This window comes from Saimiri boliviensis, chromosome 15, assembly GCF_048565385.1.
Source record: "Saimiri boliviensis isolate mSaiBol1 chromosome 15, mSaiBol1.pri, whole genome shotgun sequence".
NCBI lineage: Eukaryota > Metazoa > Chordata > Mammalia > Primates > Cebidae > Saimiri > Saimiri boliviensis.
This window is the reverse complement of record NC_133463.1, coordinates 61,871,489-61,889,414: the sequence shown is the minus strand read 5'-3', so window position 1 is coordinate 61,889,414 and position 17,926 is coordinate 61,871,489. Positions and strand designations below refer to the sequence as shown.

The 17,926-nt window shown below is 34.2% G+C and overlaps 1 protein-coding gene across 8 annotated transcripts in view; it reads left to right on the top strand.

Annotated features, from left to right (window-relative positions):
• Positions 1 to 17,926, top strand: part of CSMD3 (CUB and Sushi multiple domains 3) — a 1,243,168-nt gene that overhangs the window by 899,217 nt on the left and 326,025 nt on the right. For 7 of the 8 annotated variants that reach the window (XM_039464529.2, XM_074387065.1, XM_074387064.1 and 4 more), the window contains 3 exons: positions 1,802 to 1,993; positions 8,582 to 8,708; positions 10,441 to 10,643. In XM_039464529.2, the coding sequence (XP_039320463.1) occupies positions 1,802 to 1,993; positions 8,582 to 8,708; positions 10,441 to 10,643 (522 nt within the window). The remainder of the gene's footprint in view (positions 1 to 1,801; positions 1,994 to 8,581; positions 8,709 to 10,440; positions 10,644 to 17,926) is intronic. The other variant, XM_074387062.1, reaches the window with a different exon arrangement.

Below are 17,926 nucleotides of genomic sequence, written 5' to 3'. Positions count from 1 at the left end.
GACTTGCAATTGACATATTTGTCACTTGGATAGTTATTATTTTACATATTTTTTCTGAATTTTAAATTTTTGATGATATGATCTTAATAGTTACATTGATCAGTAAAGGAAAACCCAATTCTCTGCTCACAACCCTTCTGACACCAGATAACGTATGTTTCTTCCTCACACTAACCAATTATCCAACTCTCTGGTATAGGGACAGAAAGATGTGAATCCTTTCCTTACCCATCATATGTGTCATGCTAATACTCCTATAACAAAAGATAAGTTAACAAGAGAAAAGCAAAAAAAAAAAAAAATATATATTGAATCACAGTTTTATGTGACATGGGAACCTTCAGAAATAAAGACCCAGTAAAAGCTGTCTGTTTTCACTCTGTGGTTCAGTGAAGAATGGACAATTACATAAGAGATATAATCTATCAGTAAGAGATTGAGAGGCATAAACACAGCAAGGCCTGTTCGTTCAAATTCTTCTTGAACTCTTTATGTAGCTTTCCTTTCCAGGGTATGGGCCCTATGGAATGAGGGTCTTCAAGAGAGAAGGAAGAGTGACCTTTCTAGGTTCTGTGGCTCGCTTTGCTGGAGATGTTTTCTAATTTCCATGATGCACCTTTGGGAAAAATAATTCTGGCTTGTATGACTAGCCTTCTAATATCTTTTTGTTCAAAGCGCTCAGCATGCCAAAGTGCCAAAATATGGGGTATACTGTTCTGAGTGCCAACACTTGAAACCAACTTGTCCAATGATTCAGTTCAATTCTAACACTACTTGCAGTGTAGACCCCACAGTTTAAAGGATCAATCCCACAAGAATGCCCACACTTCAGAAACCAATTGAAAATCTGGGCCCCTTGTATTTCTGACCAACCAGCTATAAATTGGGAGTTCTCATAACTCCCTCCTTCAGTTTTATAATTTGCTAGAATGCTCATAAAACTCAGGGAAACATTTGCTTACCTTTATTTTATTATCAAGGATACAAATGAGCCACCAAATGAAGAGGTGCATAGCTGAGGTCCAGAAGGGTCCCAAGTGCAGGAGCTTCTGTCTCCATGGAGTTAGGGTTTGGGGTGTATCACCCATCTAGCATGAGGAGGCGGTCATGAATCTGAAAACTCTCAGAACCTATCTAAGATTGCTATGGAGATTTTATTACATAGGCATAATTGATAAAAACCATTGATCCTCAGTAATTGACTCAATCTTCAGACCCTCTCCCCTGCCTGGAAGTGTATATATATATGGCCTGACCATGGGAATGGCGCTGAAAGTTTCAACTCAACCCTCTAATCATATGGTTGGTTTCTCTGGAGACCAGCACCCCCATCCTCCAGGAAGCACTTCATTATAGAAACTCAGGTATGGATGGCTTATGATAAATAATAAAAACTGTCCTCTCACCTTTATCAATCAAGAAATTCCAGGAGCTTTAGGAGCTCTGTGCCAGGAATCAGGGACAAAGAACAAATATATACTTCTTATTATAACACGGTATCACTCAGAATCTAATATTAACTCTAAATCACTTGAAGCAGACAGGAAGCTTAATACCACAAGCCATAATATATAGACCATGGAGTATCATTAATAAATTTCAAAAATACAACAATGTTTAATTTTCAAGAAAAAAAGTCTCTATGGTTGTTGTATGCTATGAAAATTAAATATGATAAGGGTAATATGACTAGGAATAAATACGTAATCTTATCAAAAATAATAAAGGAAAGGAACTATGGATATAGATTTAAATCCTCCTCCTAAATTTTGCCTTTAATCAATTTATATTTTTCTCCCAGGTTTTGAACTTTCACACTGTGAAGATCCTGGCATTCCACAATTTGGATACAAGATCAGTGACCAGGGCCACTTTGCTGGTAGCACTATCATTTATGGATGCAATCCAGGCTACACTCTCCATGGAAGTAGCCTTCTCAAGTGCATGACAGGGGAGAGAAGGGCGTGGGACTATCCTCTGCCTTCCTGTATTGGTAGGATACTCTTGTAGATTTTCACTGAATATTTCTGTGAAAATGTTATCAAATTTTTTGCATTCTCAAGCAATTCTCTCTGTCCTCATACAACTAACACTTCATATCAAAACACCAATGAACTCATAGCTTGAATTTGTCAAAAGAAAATTAATGGAAAATGAAAAAGTCCTTTTCATAAGTTTATCCATCATTCCCCCCATAATGTTATAGTTTGCAGGGGATAATATGGTCTCTTTGAAGTCATTTTATTTCTGATACCTTGACTTAAATTGAACTCATTGCTAAAATATTAAGAATTTTAATCATACACATTTATTGAATTGCATTGGCCAGATATTTTTTTTTTAATTTACAAAATTATTACCTATTGTGGGATCAAGGTGGATTAGAAAAAACAGTAACCTATACTCTTTTCTCATGCATGTACACAGTAATGACCAATTGCAATATGAAAAGGAATGAGAGTCAGTGCCATAAGTTATATTGCCTTCATGAAGCTAGAGAATGATCATTTTCTGTCTTCTTTGCATAGCTTGGGTACCATTTTATTCCTACTGTCTTGTAGATTAGTTAATGCATAGATGGGTAGGTGGGGGTGGGAAGGTAGATAGACAAATATTGAGAAGTATTCATAGAGATTTAAAAAAAAATTCCATTTCTGCTCCAAAGATCAAGTAGGTGTCAGATTGGAATACTAGGACAACAAGGGAAAACAACTTTGTAGCAAAACACTAACTTTCCAGCAGGGAATGGATATGCCATGATTCTTCAGCCTTTCTGTTTTTATGGCACTTATAGAGGCAGAATTCCATTCTGCGTCAGGCCTATATGGATAAAATGGACTCAAATCTTTTATTTTTAGCAGCTGTATTGACATATAATTGATATACAAAAAAAACTGTACATATTTAATGTTTACAATTTGACTTACCTTTTGAGACCTTTTGAAAAAAAGTGGAATATTTCTACTGTTTTTGATATAGTCAACATAGGAATTGCCACAAAGCTTCCTAGAATACAAATAGAAAATAGGAAATTCTAGTTATTATAGGCCTTGAAACTAATTGCATAGTGATTTTGATTATATAAAACCTCTCTTGGTTTATTAAAACATTGATTTATGCAGAAAACAAACATGTTTTATCTAACTAAAATGCAATCACAGTTCTTTCTTTTCTGAATTTCGGAAAGATTGTGCAGGTAATACCTAAAATAATAATCAAATCAAATTGTCAAAAGCTTGAGATTCTGAAATATGATCAATAATCAGCCCATTGGCATTGGTTATGAGAAAAATGTGTCACAGATTAATTCTCTCTGATGTGATTATGAAATGTGTTCAGAAAAGCATCAAGAGTTTAATAGCACAATACTATAAACATAAATATTTACTTGCCATGCTGTTTTTAAAAGTAAAACCACAAATACATTGAAATCATATATATTTTTATGTGTGTCGAACCAAGAGGAAAATATTCTCTACTTTTTGGAAAGATTTTAAACAAATGGAAGGGCATTTGGTCTGAGATAAGAAGGTTTTAATTATGTTTGCAACAAATCAATGCATTTTATATCTACAAATATTCCAAATCAAAATGTATTGACTTGATATTGCACAAGATTTCATGGGTAGGAGAATCATTTTTATTAAAATTCTAATGACAGGTGATCAAATAAACTTAGCAGCTATAAACAGGTGGACACGTGGTGAGTGATATTGAATAATTTGATGATAACAGAAAATGAAATTCTGTTTTAGATGGTGTTCTCTACTGGCAACAGTTAATAGCTTTAACACTTGGCCTATAATGATTATAATATCCTGTGCTCATTAACCTTAAATGTCTATTATTACCTTAGTCAAATAAGAAAACTTTTCTTAATTATTTAGACTTTTTATAGGTAATTATGTTTCTGAAGCTTATTCATTGATCAAACAAAAATTAATTTTTGAGGCATCATTGCTGGTGAGGATTTAACCTGTATCTCTATATTTAAACACTATATTTTATTTTATTCTTCAAACATAAGTTTTATACAGAATTTAAACTCCAGTACTACAGCATATGACACTGGCTCCTTTGAGGTCAAAATGCCAGGTAATATTTTATAACAAACAAATAAGAAGGGAAACAGCTATATTTAAGTTCAAGACTCAGAGTAATGCAAAATATTCCAATTGACTAAAAATTAATATATAAAGTATCAACTCTGCTCTCAAATTAAATGTATGCCCCAAATGGTGATATAAATAAGTGATGAAAAATGAATTAATATAATTATGTTTGCAGATCATCCAACCGGATTTTTGTTAAAAAAATGAAAAACCATAAATTGTGATGACATCTTAAATACTAATGTTATTTTAATTTAAAAATCTCCCATAAATTAGATTAATGTTGTGATAAAAAATAATATTCCCTTAGCCCTCCATGGGTGTATCAGTCAGGGTTCTTCAGAGAAACACCACCAATAGGATATCTCTCTTTCTCTCTGTCTCTGTCTCTGTGTCTCTCTGCCCCCCATCCTATCCGTCTATCTATCTACAGAGACTTATTTAATTTAAGAAATTGAATCATGCAATGGTAGGGGCTGGTAAGTCCAAAATCCATAGGGCAAGTTAATAGCTTAGAAACTGAGGCAGGAGTTGCTAAAGTTTTGAGAAAGAATTTCTTTTTTTTTCCCCTGGAAACTTAGTTGTGCTCTTCAGGTCTTCAAATTTATTGAATGAGGCCTATAAGTCAACTGATTGTAGATGTTATTTTTATACCTAGATAAGTTTTTAATTAAATAACGGACACTAATGGCCCAGCCAAGTTGACACATAAAACTATCTACATCGGCCCGGCGCGGTGGCTCAAGCTTGTAATCCCAGCACTTTGGGAGGCCGAGGCGGGTGGATCACGAGGTCGACAGATCGAGATCATCCTGGTCAACATGGTGAAACCCCGTCTCTACTAAAAATACAAAAATGAGCTGGGCATGGTGGTGCGTGCCTGTAATCCCAGCTACTCAGGAGGCTGAGGCAGGAGAATTGCCTGAACCCAGGAGGCGGAGGTTGCGGTGAGCCAAGATCGCGCCATTGCACTCCAGCCTGGGTAACAAGAGCGAAACTCCGCCTAAAAAAAAAAAAAAAAAAAAAAAAAAAAAAAAAAAAAACTATCTACATCACAGAGTGATGTAAAATAGTATCTAAAATTTTTGAAGCAAATTCACATACATGCAGCCTACAAATTTGAGGCACTAGATTCTTGTGTTATGAGGTCTCTTCCAAATGCTGAAACTTTCCTGCTTTGGCCTTCTTTGGTCTAATAATAATAATATCAGAAATAAAAAGTTTGATCCAGTTATTGAATCTAAGATAATAGCAAAGTTGTCAGAATCAAAATGGAGTCACTTGTGTTAAAAAATTCTGACAAATAGAACTGCGAAGGCCATAAGTAGAGGGTTCTCATGCACAAGTGCCTGATATCAAGAACTATCACAAAAAACTCAAATGCATAAGGCATTCCACAGTGTTTTCCATGTTTCTAGGGTTCAGAGGGGTAGAGCAATATGATGACTAAAACACTTACTTTCTCTCTATTCCAGTAGGGAGACTTCTTTCTAGATTGTTCACTGAAATAAAATCACTCCAGTTATTATAATAGTATTAAACAGCATTAACATGGAGAAGGAATCAGCTAAAATATGAAATTTTAATCATACTGCATGACAATATTTAGATTCTTAGTTTGATATTTTTTTTAATAAGAAAAAGAATAAAGAAGAGAAAGAAAGAGAAAGAGGAAGAGGGAGAGAGGATAGGGGTATTGCTTTATTGCCTGGGCTAGAATGCAGTCTAAATATGGGTATGCCTATAATTGTCCTTAATAATGGAGACATGAAAGAAAATGAGGGAAGAGAATAACAAACAAGGAGCCAACCAACATTTCTTTTAAATTTCTAAGTTGATATGATGTGGTACTGATAAGAGTGTATATTTTGTATATTTAAAGTGGAGAATTCTATAAATGTTAATTACATTTACTTGTTCCAGATCTGAGTTCAAGTCCTGGATATCATTGTTAATTTTCTGTCTCATTGATCTGTCTAATATTAATGTTGAAGTCTCCCACTATTATTATGTGGGAGTCTAAGTCTCTTTATAAGTCTTGTATGTCTGCGTATTCCTGTATTGGGTGCATATATATTTAGGATCTTTAGCTCTTCTTGTTGTTGCATTGATCCTTTTATCATTATATAATGTCCTTCTTTGCGTCTTTTGATCTTTGTTGCTTAATTGTAACTTCTGCTTTTTATTTATTTATTTTAGCTTTCTGTTTGGTTGGTGAATCCTTTTCTATTCCTTGTTTTGAGTCTTTGTGTATCCTTGAACGTGAGATGGGTCTGGATGCAGCATACTGATGGATTTTAGTTTTTTATTCAAATTGCCTGTCTGTCTTTGGATTGGGGGATTTAGTCAATTTAAATTTAGAATTAATAATAATATATGTGAGTTTAATACTGCCATTTAATATTAGCTGGCTATTTTGCCCATTAGTTGATGTAAATTCTTCATTATATTGATGCTCTTTTTGGTATTTTTTTAGAAAGGCTGATACAGTTTGTTCCTTTCTATACATAGTGGTTCTTTCAGAAGCTCTTGTAAAGCAGGCCTGGTGGTGATGAAATCTCTGAGTGCTTGTTTATTCACAAAATACTTTATTTTTCCTTCACTTGTGAAGCTTAGTTTGGCTGGATGTGAAATTCTGGGTTGAAAGTTCTTTTCTTTAAGGATGTTGAATATTGGCCCCCACTCTCTTCTGGCTTGTAGGGTTTCTGCTGAGAGATCTGCTGTAAGTCTGATAGGCTTCCCTTTGTGGGTAACCTGACGTTTCTCTCTGGCTGCCCTTAGTATTTTCTCCTTCATTTCAACCTTGGTGAATCTGATGATTATGTGCCTTGGAGTTGCTCTTCTTCAGGAATATCTCTGTGGTGTTCTCTGTATTACCTGGAGTTGAATATTATCCTGCCTTACTAGGCTGGGAAAATTTTCCTGAATAATGTCCTGAAGCATATTTTCCAGCTTGGATTCATTCTCTTCGTCACATTCAGGTACACCTATCAAGCGTAGATTAGGTCTTTTCACATAGTCCCATATTTCTTGGAGACTTTTCTCGTTCCTTTTTATCCTTTTTTCTCTAATCTTGTCTTCTTGTTTTATTTCATTGAGTTGGTCTTCAACCTCTGATATCTTTTCTTCTGCTTGATCAATTCGGCTGTTAAAACTTGTGCATACTTCACGAAGTTCTCATATTGTGTTTTTCAGCTCCATCAATTCATTTATATTTCTCTCTAAATTGTATATTCTTGTTAACATTTCGTCAAATCTTTTTTCAAAGTTCTTAGTTTCTTTGGATTGGGTTAAAACAAGTTCTTTTAATTCACATAAGTTTCTCATTATCCACATTTTGAAGCCTGTTTCTGTAATTGGAACACACTCGTTCTCTATCAAGCCTTGTTCCGTTGCTGATGAGGAACTATGATCCCCTGCTGAGGGAGAGGCGTTCTGGTCTTGGCTATTCTCAGCCTTTTTTGGCTGTTTTCTTCCCTTCATTGTAGATTTATCCATCTGTGGTCTTTGTATTTACTGTCTTTGTAATTGGGTTTCTGAGTGGACGTCCAACTGATTGATCCTCAGCGCCGAAAATCTGAGCAACCCACTGCACCGACTAAATCAGCGGCGTTAAGATTGATGGTGCTTTTCTGACTCTGCACCAAAAACCTACCCTCAGAGGCGCGGGCAAAACCGCCTCGCCGGTCACAGAGTCGCGCTGGTGACCAGTGGGGCTCCTCCTCTGGGAATCTCCTGGTGCGTGAGCAACAAGAATTCATGTGAAGTTGTGGCGTCCTCTCATCTCTCGTTCTTTGCGCTTTCACTGGGAGCTACAATCCCGAGCTGCTAGTGATCAGCCATCTTGGATATCTCTCAGTTTGATAACTTTTATAAAGATTAGAGACCACATTAAAGCAAAACTCAACCAGATTTTACTGAGGTATAGAATCTAATAAAAATGCCACTTTGACTTCTGGGAGGATAAAAGGGAAAGGGTTCAAAATGATTTAAAGGGGGAATAAAAGGACAATGAAATTTAGAAGGCCTGAGGGATTGTAGTAAAGATTAGTTTTTCTCAGAGGTGGGGTAGCAACATGATGAATTATTCAGGCTGCAATTCGCTAGCAGTGAGCAACTTGCCATCTGTTTCCGTTTTAAAATTATCATTATTTAACAACATATCTTAAAGTGTTTGGAATCCTAACTCAGAGGTTTTGAGTGTGTCTTTTTATAACTCTTTAAGTATGTTTCTGTTTTATTGTCTTTTCTGTGATCTAACTTGAGATTCTACTATTTGATTGCATTATATAGCCTTGTTTCAATTAATACTTTAAAAGTTTATACAAACGTATACTTTAAAGAGGCAAGGGAATCAGGCTTCTTGTTAATGCAAAAAATGTATATCCATGAGAAATTTGTAGATTTTTTGAAAATACCGACATTAAATTGTGGCTTAAATTTTTATTATTATTATTATTTTTTATTAGCTGAATGCGGAGGTCGTTTTAAAGGAGAATCATCAGGAAGAATCCTGTCTCCTGGCTATCCTTTTCCATATGACAATAATCTGCGTTGCATGTGGATGATTGAGGTAGATCCTGGAAATATTGTCAGGTAAATGAATTTCACATTCTCAACATTGCTAGGGAATCTGAAGTATCTAACCAACCTCTATATAAAATTAATATCCGTTTATTTCAGTGTTTTGTTATTGTTATTGTTTTTGTTTTTTTCTTGAGGCAGAGTCTTATCCTGTCCCCCAGGCTGTAAGGCAGTGGCGCAATCTCGGCTCACTGCAGCCTGTTCCTCCTGGGCTCAAATGATCTTCCCACTTCAGCCTCCTCAGTAGGTGGGACTACAGGCACATGCCACCAGGCTAGGCTAATTTTAAAATGTTTTGTAGAAACGAGGTCTCACTATGTTGCCCAAACTGGTCTCAAATTGTTGGGCTCAAGCAATTCTCCCAGCTCCCAAAGCCCTGGGTTTACAGGTGTGAGCCACTAAATGACCCATTTTGATTAATATACAGAGTTGTGCAGATTATCACCCTAGTGCATCCTCATTAACAATTAGAATAAATAAAATTAGAAGGGGACTGAATACCATTTCCTGTTGTCCTTGTCACTAAACACATTTGTGAAGCACCTGCTCTCTGCCCCTTTAATCATGTTACATTTCTCTTTCCTAAAGAGTTCTTCACAGTTGTATTACCCCTTAGAAAACTACAGAATCATGATCTCTTAAATCAACACCAATCTGACTTCCAAAGCTACTAAAGACTCTCATTCCCAGCTTTACTATGCAGCTTTGGCTATAATTATCCTTGACATCTGAGCTACTTAGTGTATATTCAATAATAAACGATAACTTTAAAACTTAAGAATTACTACTGTATAAAGTAGCAATATAAATTCCATTTATACAAAACAGAATTTCAGACTAGCTTCTTGGTGTATACACCTATGCATTGATGGATGCAGTATGAGTTGGTACATTACTTTTGCAAGGCAATGTGCAAATTCAAAATAGGCTACACTGCGTCATCCCCAGTTTATATATTTTTAGTCTAAGTCATGCATTGTTTTCTATAAATATCAGAATTATTAAAGTTGAAAGTAGTAATATCAACAGAATTTGGGGATTTCTAAAAATTAAACATTGTTTGATATTAAATTGCAACCCAATTTAAAGCTGTAACAATTCATGTATCAAACATAAGTGTATAGTTTGTAGAGTTATGTTGATATAATTAGATTTCTAAATTTTGCATCAAGCACAAAAAGCATCTGATGCTACTTTTGTCTAGATTAAACTTAAAACAGAATAGATTTAGTATAAAGCAGTGGTAAAAGTGTATACTATAGAGTCAGATAACTTGAGTTAAATTTGTGACTATGCCACTCTTTGGGCAATTATTTCATTTATCTAAACTCCATTTGCCACATTTGTAAAACTGGGATAAAAATTATTTCTACTTTATTGGGTCATTTTAACAATTAAAAAAATAAAATGTGTGTAATGCATTTTGTACAGTGCCTAATATGTAGAAGATTGTCTATAAATGTCCCCTACCTTTGCCGCAGTTAAATTCACAAACACCGGAAAGAATGTATGCCTGAAGTTTCTATAATTTGCAAAGGTGATAAAATAGGGTATTTAATAATAGTCAAAAGAAACAAATTATGTTGCTCAAGAAAAACATATTTAGCATATATGCTGTTTACATAATTCATTTTTATCACATAGCAAAAAAGAAATATCTAGTAAAAGCTACATTGCATATTTATTTTTTATTTAAAATTGAATCATTCTTTAAAATAATTGAAGAAATATGGTTCTCCCACAGCTTGCAGTTTCTTGCTTTTGATACGGAAGCCTCACATGATATACTCCGAGTTTGGGATGGTCCACCAGAAAATGAGATGCTTTTAAAGGAAATTAGTGGATCTCTTATTCCTGAAGGAATTCATAGCACCCTCAACATAGTAACCATCCAGTTTGACACGGATTTTTATATTAGCAAATCTGGATTTGCAATTCAGTTTTCAAGTAAGTTTTTTTTTTTTAATTATTCAATGCAAAATAGGAAGATGATGTAAATAGTCATGTTAACATTACTGTTCAAAATTTTAATTTAAAAATTTTAATGATTTTAAATATTCATGCTTTTGGTCTTACTATTTCTCTACAGTGAAGGCAAAATATATATGGGAAAAAGGTAATACAATTAACTTTGAATACCAATTGTGGGGACTTCTCTCCACTTGTAAAACCATTTATTCTTAAAGTAAATGTGGTTTTAAAATTACTCAGCTAAAAAATTACATCACAGAAGCTTATACTCTGGGAATACTATAAAAATAGATGTTTTAAAATGTGGAGTTTTGCAGATGAGGAAGGAAATTAATACTTGCTATTACAGAGAATACAATCCTACATTTTTTACTATTTTTTATTCTTTAAATATCTTAATTATATATTCACAGATATATTTAACAAAATATTTCAGACCATTTTTTAATTAAAGATTTTCTGTAACAATAATATGACAATGAAATAGCATTCCTTGTAAGTAATTACCAGTCTTCTTTTCTTGATAATTATTTTCTTCTTCTCATGGTGCTGCTAAGTGGCTAAATATATGTTGTTCTGCAAAATAAATTTTTAGCTGTTGGATACGATAAATGAAAATTGAAAATTTTTACATGCTATATTTACTTGTCAATGCATTATCTCTTTGAGAAAATTACCTAATAAATTTTCTATCTGTGTAGTCTTAAAAAGTCCTATTAATGGAAATGTATCAATGTTTGTAAGATAATCTATAAGAGTGAAAACCACTACTCTTCAAATGTGTTAAAATTCAAATTCTGGCTCCTTACTAACTGCTGATTTTGGGCACCTTAGCTAGTGACCCGATACTGAGTTTTCTAATTGGTATAGGAATAAATAAGTTATTAAATGTAACTCATCTCATAGTTAAGTGTAACAGAATTATGTGTGTACAGTATTTTGTATTGAGTAGATAGCTAGTACCTAATGAACCATTATTTTTACGTAAACAAATGTAACATTGAAATGGCTTGAAAATAAATAATACAAATAATTTTAAAAGCATGAAGAACTTTTATCAGTGCCAACAAAATATGCTGTTTTAGGTAGACAGATAATACAGTTAAACAATTGTCTTGGCCAACTTTGTTTATGAACAGTTATTTGACATACACAAATGAATTGTTTTGTACTATATGGCCTAACCTCATGTGAAAGGAAGGTATAAACTGAGAAGTCGATGTTGCTAAATTTGCACTTTAAATATATATTTTGAGAAAAAGGGAATAAACTAAGAAAACAATCATTCATAAAGTGAATATAAATGACTCCCAATTATAAAATATTTACCAATGAAATATTCTCCATATGTGCATATTCTACTCTTTACTGTTTATTTCTTTTTTTCTTTTTGAAGTGGGAACAATTTGTTAAAGAGCTGATTAATTTTAGTTATTTCTATTGGTAGTTTAGCAACAGACAATTCTTACTTTTACTTTAGATTAGTAATACATACTGTTTTCCACTTAAATTGTTATTGTGATTAAACATTTGCATACAGTAATATGAAAAGATGTTTCAGGCTCAGTGTTTATGAATGCACAATTTATCTGATTAAGTGTAAACATGGTATTTTATATGCATTTCTGAGAATTTTTATTGTAGATAATCTGTGAAATTAGCAGTATATTTTTATCTGTAAATCATACTAAAGTTATAGAAACAATATACGTCATACTAGAACTTTAATAACTCTACCTTCATAAGATATTTTAAAGATGAGTAGAAATTTGTACTACTGATCTGAACCTTAAATCCAACCTTTGAAATAAAGTTGCATGGATAGTTACTACATTGTGAATGAAAATTAGCCTCTTGGTTAGAGATCTTTTCTGAAACATGTTTACACAGCTTTTCAAGTGTTCTGATTTCAAATGGGAAAATATTCTTTTCATGAATGAAGTTTTGGTGGGCGCCAAGAACCAACTTAAATGCTTTATAAATATAATCTCATTTAGTTTTCACAAAAGCCATATAAGATATGGTTATCATTCTCATTGTCCAAAGAAATAGATTAATGTTCAGAAAGTCAGTTACTTTGTTCAAAATCATACAACTAGCAGATGCCTGGAGTGGTAACTCAAACTCATATGTCTGAAAGGAGATTAATGTAATGCTTTGTACACAGTAAATGCTTAGCAGTTATTATTATTATTACAGTATTATTATCCTAGATACATGCATTAATATGCCAGAGGGAATAGAAAGCTTTCAGTTGTATATTATTAGTTGTAATGAAGTTCTACATTTTAATTTGTTTGGCTTCCTGATTATAATCCTAAGGACCACATCAAAGGCCTCAATCTGAAAAAGCAGGTGATATATGGATGAAACAGTGAAAAGACATGAAGGAAACCTGGAGGATATACATGCCCATTTGAAAGGGACAAATGCCCTTTCTTGCTCTAGGCATTTTGCCCTGTAGGAAGACAGGATAATTTTAAAATGGAATTTAAAATAAGAAATTAAATCTAAAGTCATCTGGTTTCTAAAGTACACAAGTAGTATTAAAGAAAATGGGCCGGGCGCGGTGGCTCAAGCCTGTAATCCCAGCACTTTGGGAGGCCGAGGCGGGTGGATCACAAGGTCAAGAGATCGAGACCATCCTGGTCAACATGGTGAAACCCCGTCTCTACTAAAAATACAAAAAATTAGCTGGGCATGGTGGTGCGTGCCTGTAATCCCAGCTACTCAGGAGGCTGAGGTAGGAGAATTGCCTGAACCCAGGAGGCGGAGGTTGCGGTGAGCCGAGATCGCGCCACTGCACTCCAGCCTGGGTAACAAGAGCGAAACTCCGTCTCAAAAAAAAAAAAAAAAAAAAAGAAAAAAAAGAAAAGAAAAGAAAATGTAAATGGACTGTAGGCCACTAAACCACTACTGTAGGTCTAACTTGGCTTTAGGGTTCATTTTTGCCACTTCAGTGTCTTACATAAATTTTTCTTCCCTAGATAAATCTATTTCATCGTACCCATTTATTCATATGTTCATTCATTAATTCATTCACTCATTCAGTCTAGGAGAGTCTATTAATAAGAAGATATTAAACGTATTTATCACCAATTAATTCTCAAATGTGTCTTTTCTTTAACTCAAGCAACTTTTTTTTTTTTTTTTTTTTTTTTTTTGAGACGGAGTTTCGCTCGTTACGCAGGCCGGAGTGCCATGGCGCGATCTTGGCTCACCGCAACCTCCGCCTCCTGGGTTCAGGCAATTCTCCTGCCTCAGCCTCCTGAGTAGCTGGGATTACAGGCACACGCCACCATGCCCAGCTAATTTTCTGTATTTTTAGTAGAGACAGGGTTTCACCATGTTGACCAGGATGATCTCGATCTCTTGACCTCATGATCCACCTGCCTCGGCCTCCCAAAGTGCTGGGATTACAGGCTTGAGCCACCGCGCCCGGCCAACTCAAGCAACTTTTAATTTCACTCTCTCTCTGCTGCTGCTGCTGCTGCTGGTGCTACTGGTGTGGCTTTCCATCACCAAACCTTATTTTTTCTTTAGTGTTACTTCTGCTCCCTCATGTTTAAGTTCTACTCATTCTTCCAGACTATGTGCCAAGATCTCTTTTCTGTAAAATATTTTCTTACTATTCAAGTTCATGCTCCTTTCAATAGTAGTATTTCTTTTTCCCAAAATAAAGATCACTATAAACAGTTTAGCAATTCATTGTTCTATAATTTTTTTTTGGTTGTTGTTTTTTGTTTTTGTTTTCATTTGAGACAAGGCCTTGCTCTGTCACCCAGGGTGCAGTGCAGTGGCACAATCACAGATCACAACTTCAACCTCCTGAGCTCAAGCAACTACAGGTGTGCACCACCGCAATTCACTAATTTTTAGTTTTTCTCTCGTGATGAGGTCTCACTATGTTGACCAGGTGGTTAATGGTATTTAAATGATAGTGTCTTTGCTCCCCCAAATATATGAATATCATATTTTTATCCCTTGAAATGAATATAGAACAAAAATACTTTGTACAGGGTAATACTATAATTTACTATCCAAATTTAAGGTATTTCTGAGACTAAAAGCAAGTACTAATAAAAATTTAGCTCAGCAATAGGCACAAACCAGAATGATCATACATAATCAGGAAGTACTGTCATTTTAATAGTCAGATTTTATTTGAGTCCTCTTTCCCCCATTACTGCAATTTAATTTCCATTCTTCTTTTGAGCAAATAGCTGTTCATTGAAAATTAAAATAATTAATTAAAAAATAATGAATCAGGTAATAGTAGAACAGTCTTCACTAATGAATGCAACAGGTGATGTATATTTCACCAAACTTAGTGCAAAGTTAATTTGACAGAAATGTAGGTCACAGACCAACTTTATAATCATCAAGCCACTATCAGCAGCCTTATGACTTTTATTTCATGAACCACTCATTCTTTGTACAGTCTATTGCTTTATCTCTTGGTATTATTGTCTGAAGTCACTTTTGCTTAATCAGAGCTACTTAAGTCTAACTGTACCACTTCATGCTGTCCTCATTTCTCTGCAGTCAGCTTCTATATACACTGCTTAAATTTTAATCTGCCTGTCACATTCCACTTTAGTTCCCCAGGGAGGTTAGCACTGGGTATCATGCTGTCATTTGCCCAAAGAATAGTCGATTTTGACAGAGCATTTTCTATGCTCTTCACTCTTTGACCTCTCTGTTAAGAATCTTCCCCTGCTGGGTAACACAAAATGCTAAGGCCTATAGCTAAAATTGTTGAAAAATCTCAAGGAAATAGATCCCTTAGCCATGAGAGTTTGAAGTTCTCCAACTTTAACTGATTGTGTGGTGCCCCTGCCTTTGTTCTCATCCTTATTATTGTTCCCTGCACTGCTCTTAGAGTCGACTAGCCACTCACTTCTTTATCCCTCAACCAGAGTTTTCTCCGCATTTCTATCTGGCTGATCTTTCTGAAATACAAAATTTGACATCACTTCTCTGTTGAAAATTATTTAATGGCCACGAAGATCTAAACTCAAAACTTTGGCATGACATTTAAAGCCTCCACAATATGCCTCTGCCAACTTCTCTCCTCGTTATTCATTTACATACATCCAGAGGTCTAATTAAATTGTCATGAAATAAGAATATTCTTGTACATTTCTGCTGCTTTGCAAACTATCCTCCATACTCCTGAAACACTTATGCCTGCATTCAAAATTTATACATATTTAGTCATTTTCCAGGGCCTAGGTCAAATGCTACTTGTAGTAGCAATGAACTAGACAGAATTACTTATTTCCACATATGTACTGCTCTTCCCTGGTTTGCTCAGCACAGTCCTCATTTATGCCTGTTGTCCTGGCATTATGACTAGTTTAACATTTGGCCTGTATTCTCCCTTTTTAACAAAGTATCACTAAGAACCAAAAAGATAGCAGAAAATAATCCAGAGCAGTTTTTAAATTACTATTTGTAAATCCAAGAATTTCATACAAAATTGAAAATAGAAAAACAATTAGAAACATAAAACTAGAGTTGGTTTCTTGAAAATCTCAACACAATTGAGATTCCTTTAGCTATTTTAAGAAAAACAAGATAAGACTAAAACAAATAAAATCAGACAAGAAAGTATAATGCTACAGAAATAAAAAGAAACATAAGAGACTACACTGAACAATTATATAACAAACTGGATAACTTAGAAAAAAAGTGGGTAAATTTATATAAATACACAGTCTACCAAGATTAAATCCTGATAAATAGAAAGCCTGAACCGACTTATTACTAACATGGACATTAAAGCGGTGTTTTAAAATCTCCCAATAAAGAAAAGCCCATGACCAGATGACTTCACTGGTGAATTCTACCAAATATTTAAATAAGAATTAATTCCTATCCTTTTCAAACTCTCACCCTCACTGCCAGCAATGGAAACAAAACAAAACAAAACAAAACAAAACGAAAGCTATTCTTAGAATAGCTAAAGGAATCTCAATTGTGTTGAGATTTTCAAGAAACCAACTCTAGTTTTATGTTTCTAATTGTTTTTCTATTTTTGATTTTGTTTTTATATTTTCTTTAATCTTGGTTATTTTATTCCTTCTGCTGTGAGCTTCTATGTTTTCCTTTTTCTTGTTCTTTGAAATATAAAGTTAGGTTATTTGAGATATTTCTTTCCTTTTTATGTAGGTGTTTATTGCTATGAACTTCTTTCTTAGTTCTGCTTTTTCTGTATCCCACAAATTTTGGCATATTGTGTTTTTGTTTCATTTATCTTGTGGTAGTTTCTATTTTTGTTTTTTTACTGATATGTAATAGTTGTACAGATTTATGGAATACAAGGGATATTTAAAAATATGCATACTATATGTAATTATCAAATAAGATTAATTGGAATACACATTATCTCAAACTTATCGTTTCTTTGTGTTGCACATTTTAAATATTCTCTTCTGGCTATTTTGAAATATATAATAAATTATTATTATAATCACTCTACCGTGCTATTGAACACTAGAACTTGTGCCTTCTATATAACTCTATTTTTGTACCCTCTTCATCCCAATGGAATGCTACCATTCCCACTATCTGGTAACCACCATTTGACTGACTACCTCCATGAGATCAATGTTTTGTTAGCTCCCATATATAAGTGAAAACATGCAATATGTGTCTTTCCATGGTTGGCTTATGTCACTTCACATAATATCCTTTAGTTCCACTTATGTTGCTGTAAGAGACAGGGTTTCATGTTGCCCGCATCCTCCCCATGCCTGACGAACATTCCGTGTGTGTGTGTGTGTGTGTGTGTGTGTGTGTATCTCACATTTTCTTTATTAATTCGTCAAATGATGGTTGATTGAATGTTTTGATTATTGTGAATAGGGCTGCAGTAAACATGGACATGCACCTATCTTTTTTATATACTGTTTTTCTTTCTTTTTGATAAATACCCAGCAGTGGGAATGGTGGCTCATATGATAGTTATATTTTTAGCTTTTAAGGGAAACTCCATATTATTTTATATAGTTGTTGCATTAATTAACATTCACATCAACAGTGCATGAGTATCCCCCCCCCTTTTTTTTTGGCATATTTGTCAGCATGTTATTTTCTGTCTTTCTGATAGTAGCCATTTTAACTGGTGTGAGATAATATCTCATTGTGGTTTTGATTTTCGTTTCACTGATGATTAGTGATGTTAAACATTTTTCATTTACCTGATGGCCATTTTTATGTTTTATATTGAAAAACGGCTGTTTAAAGCATTTGTT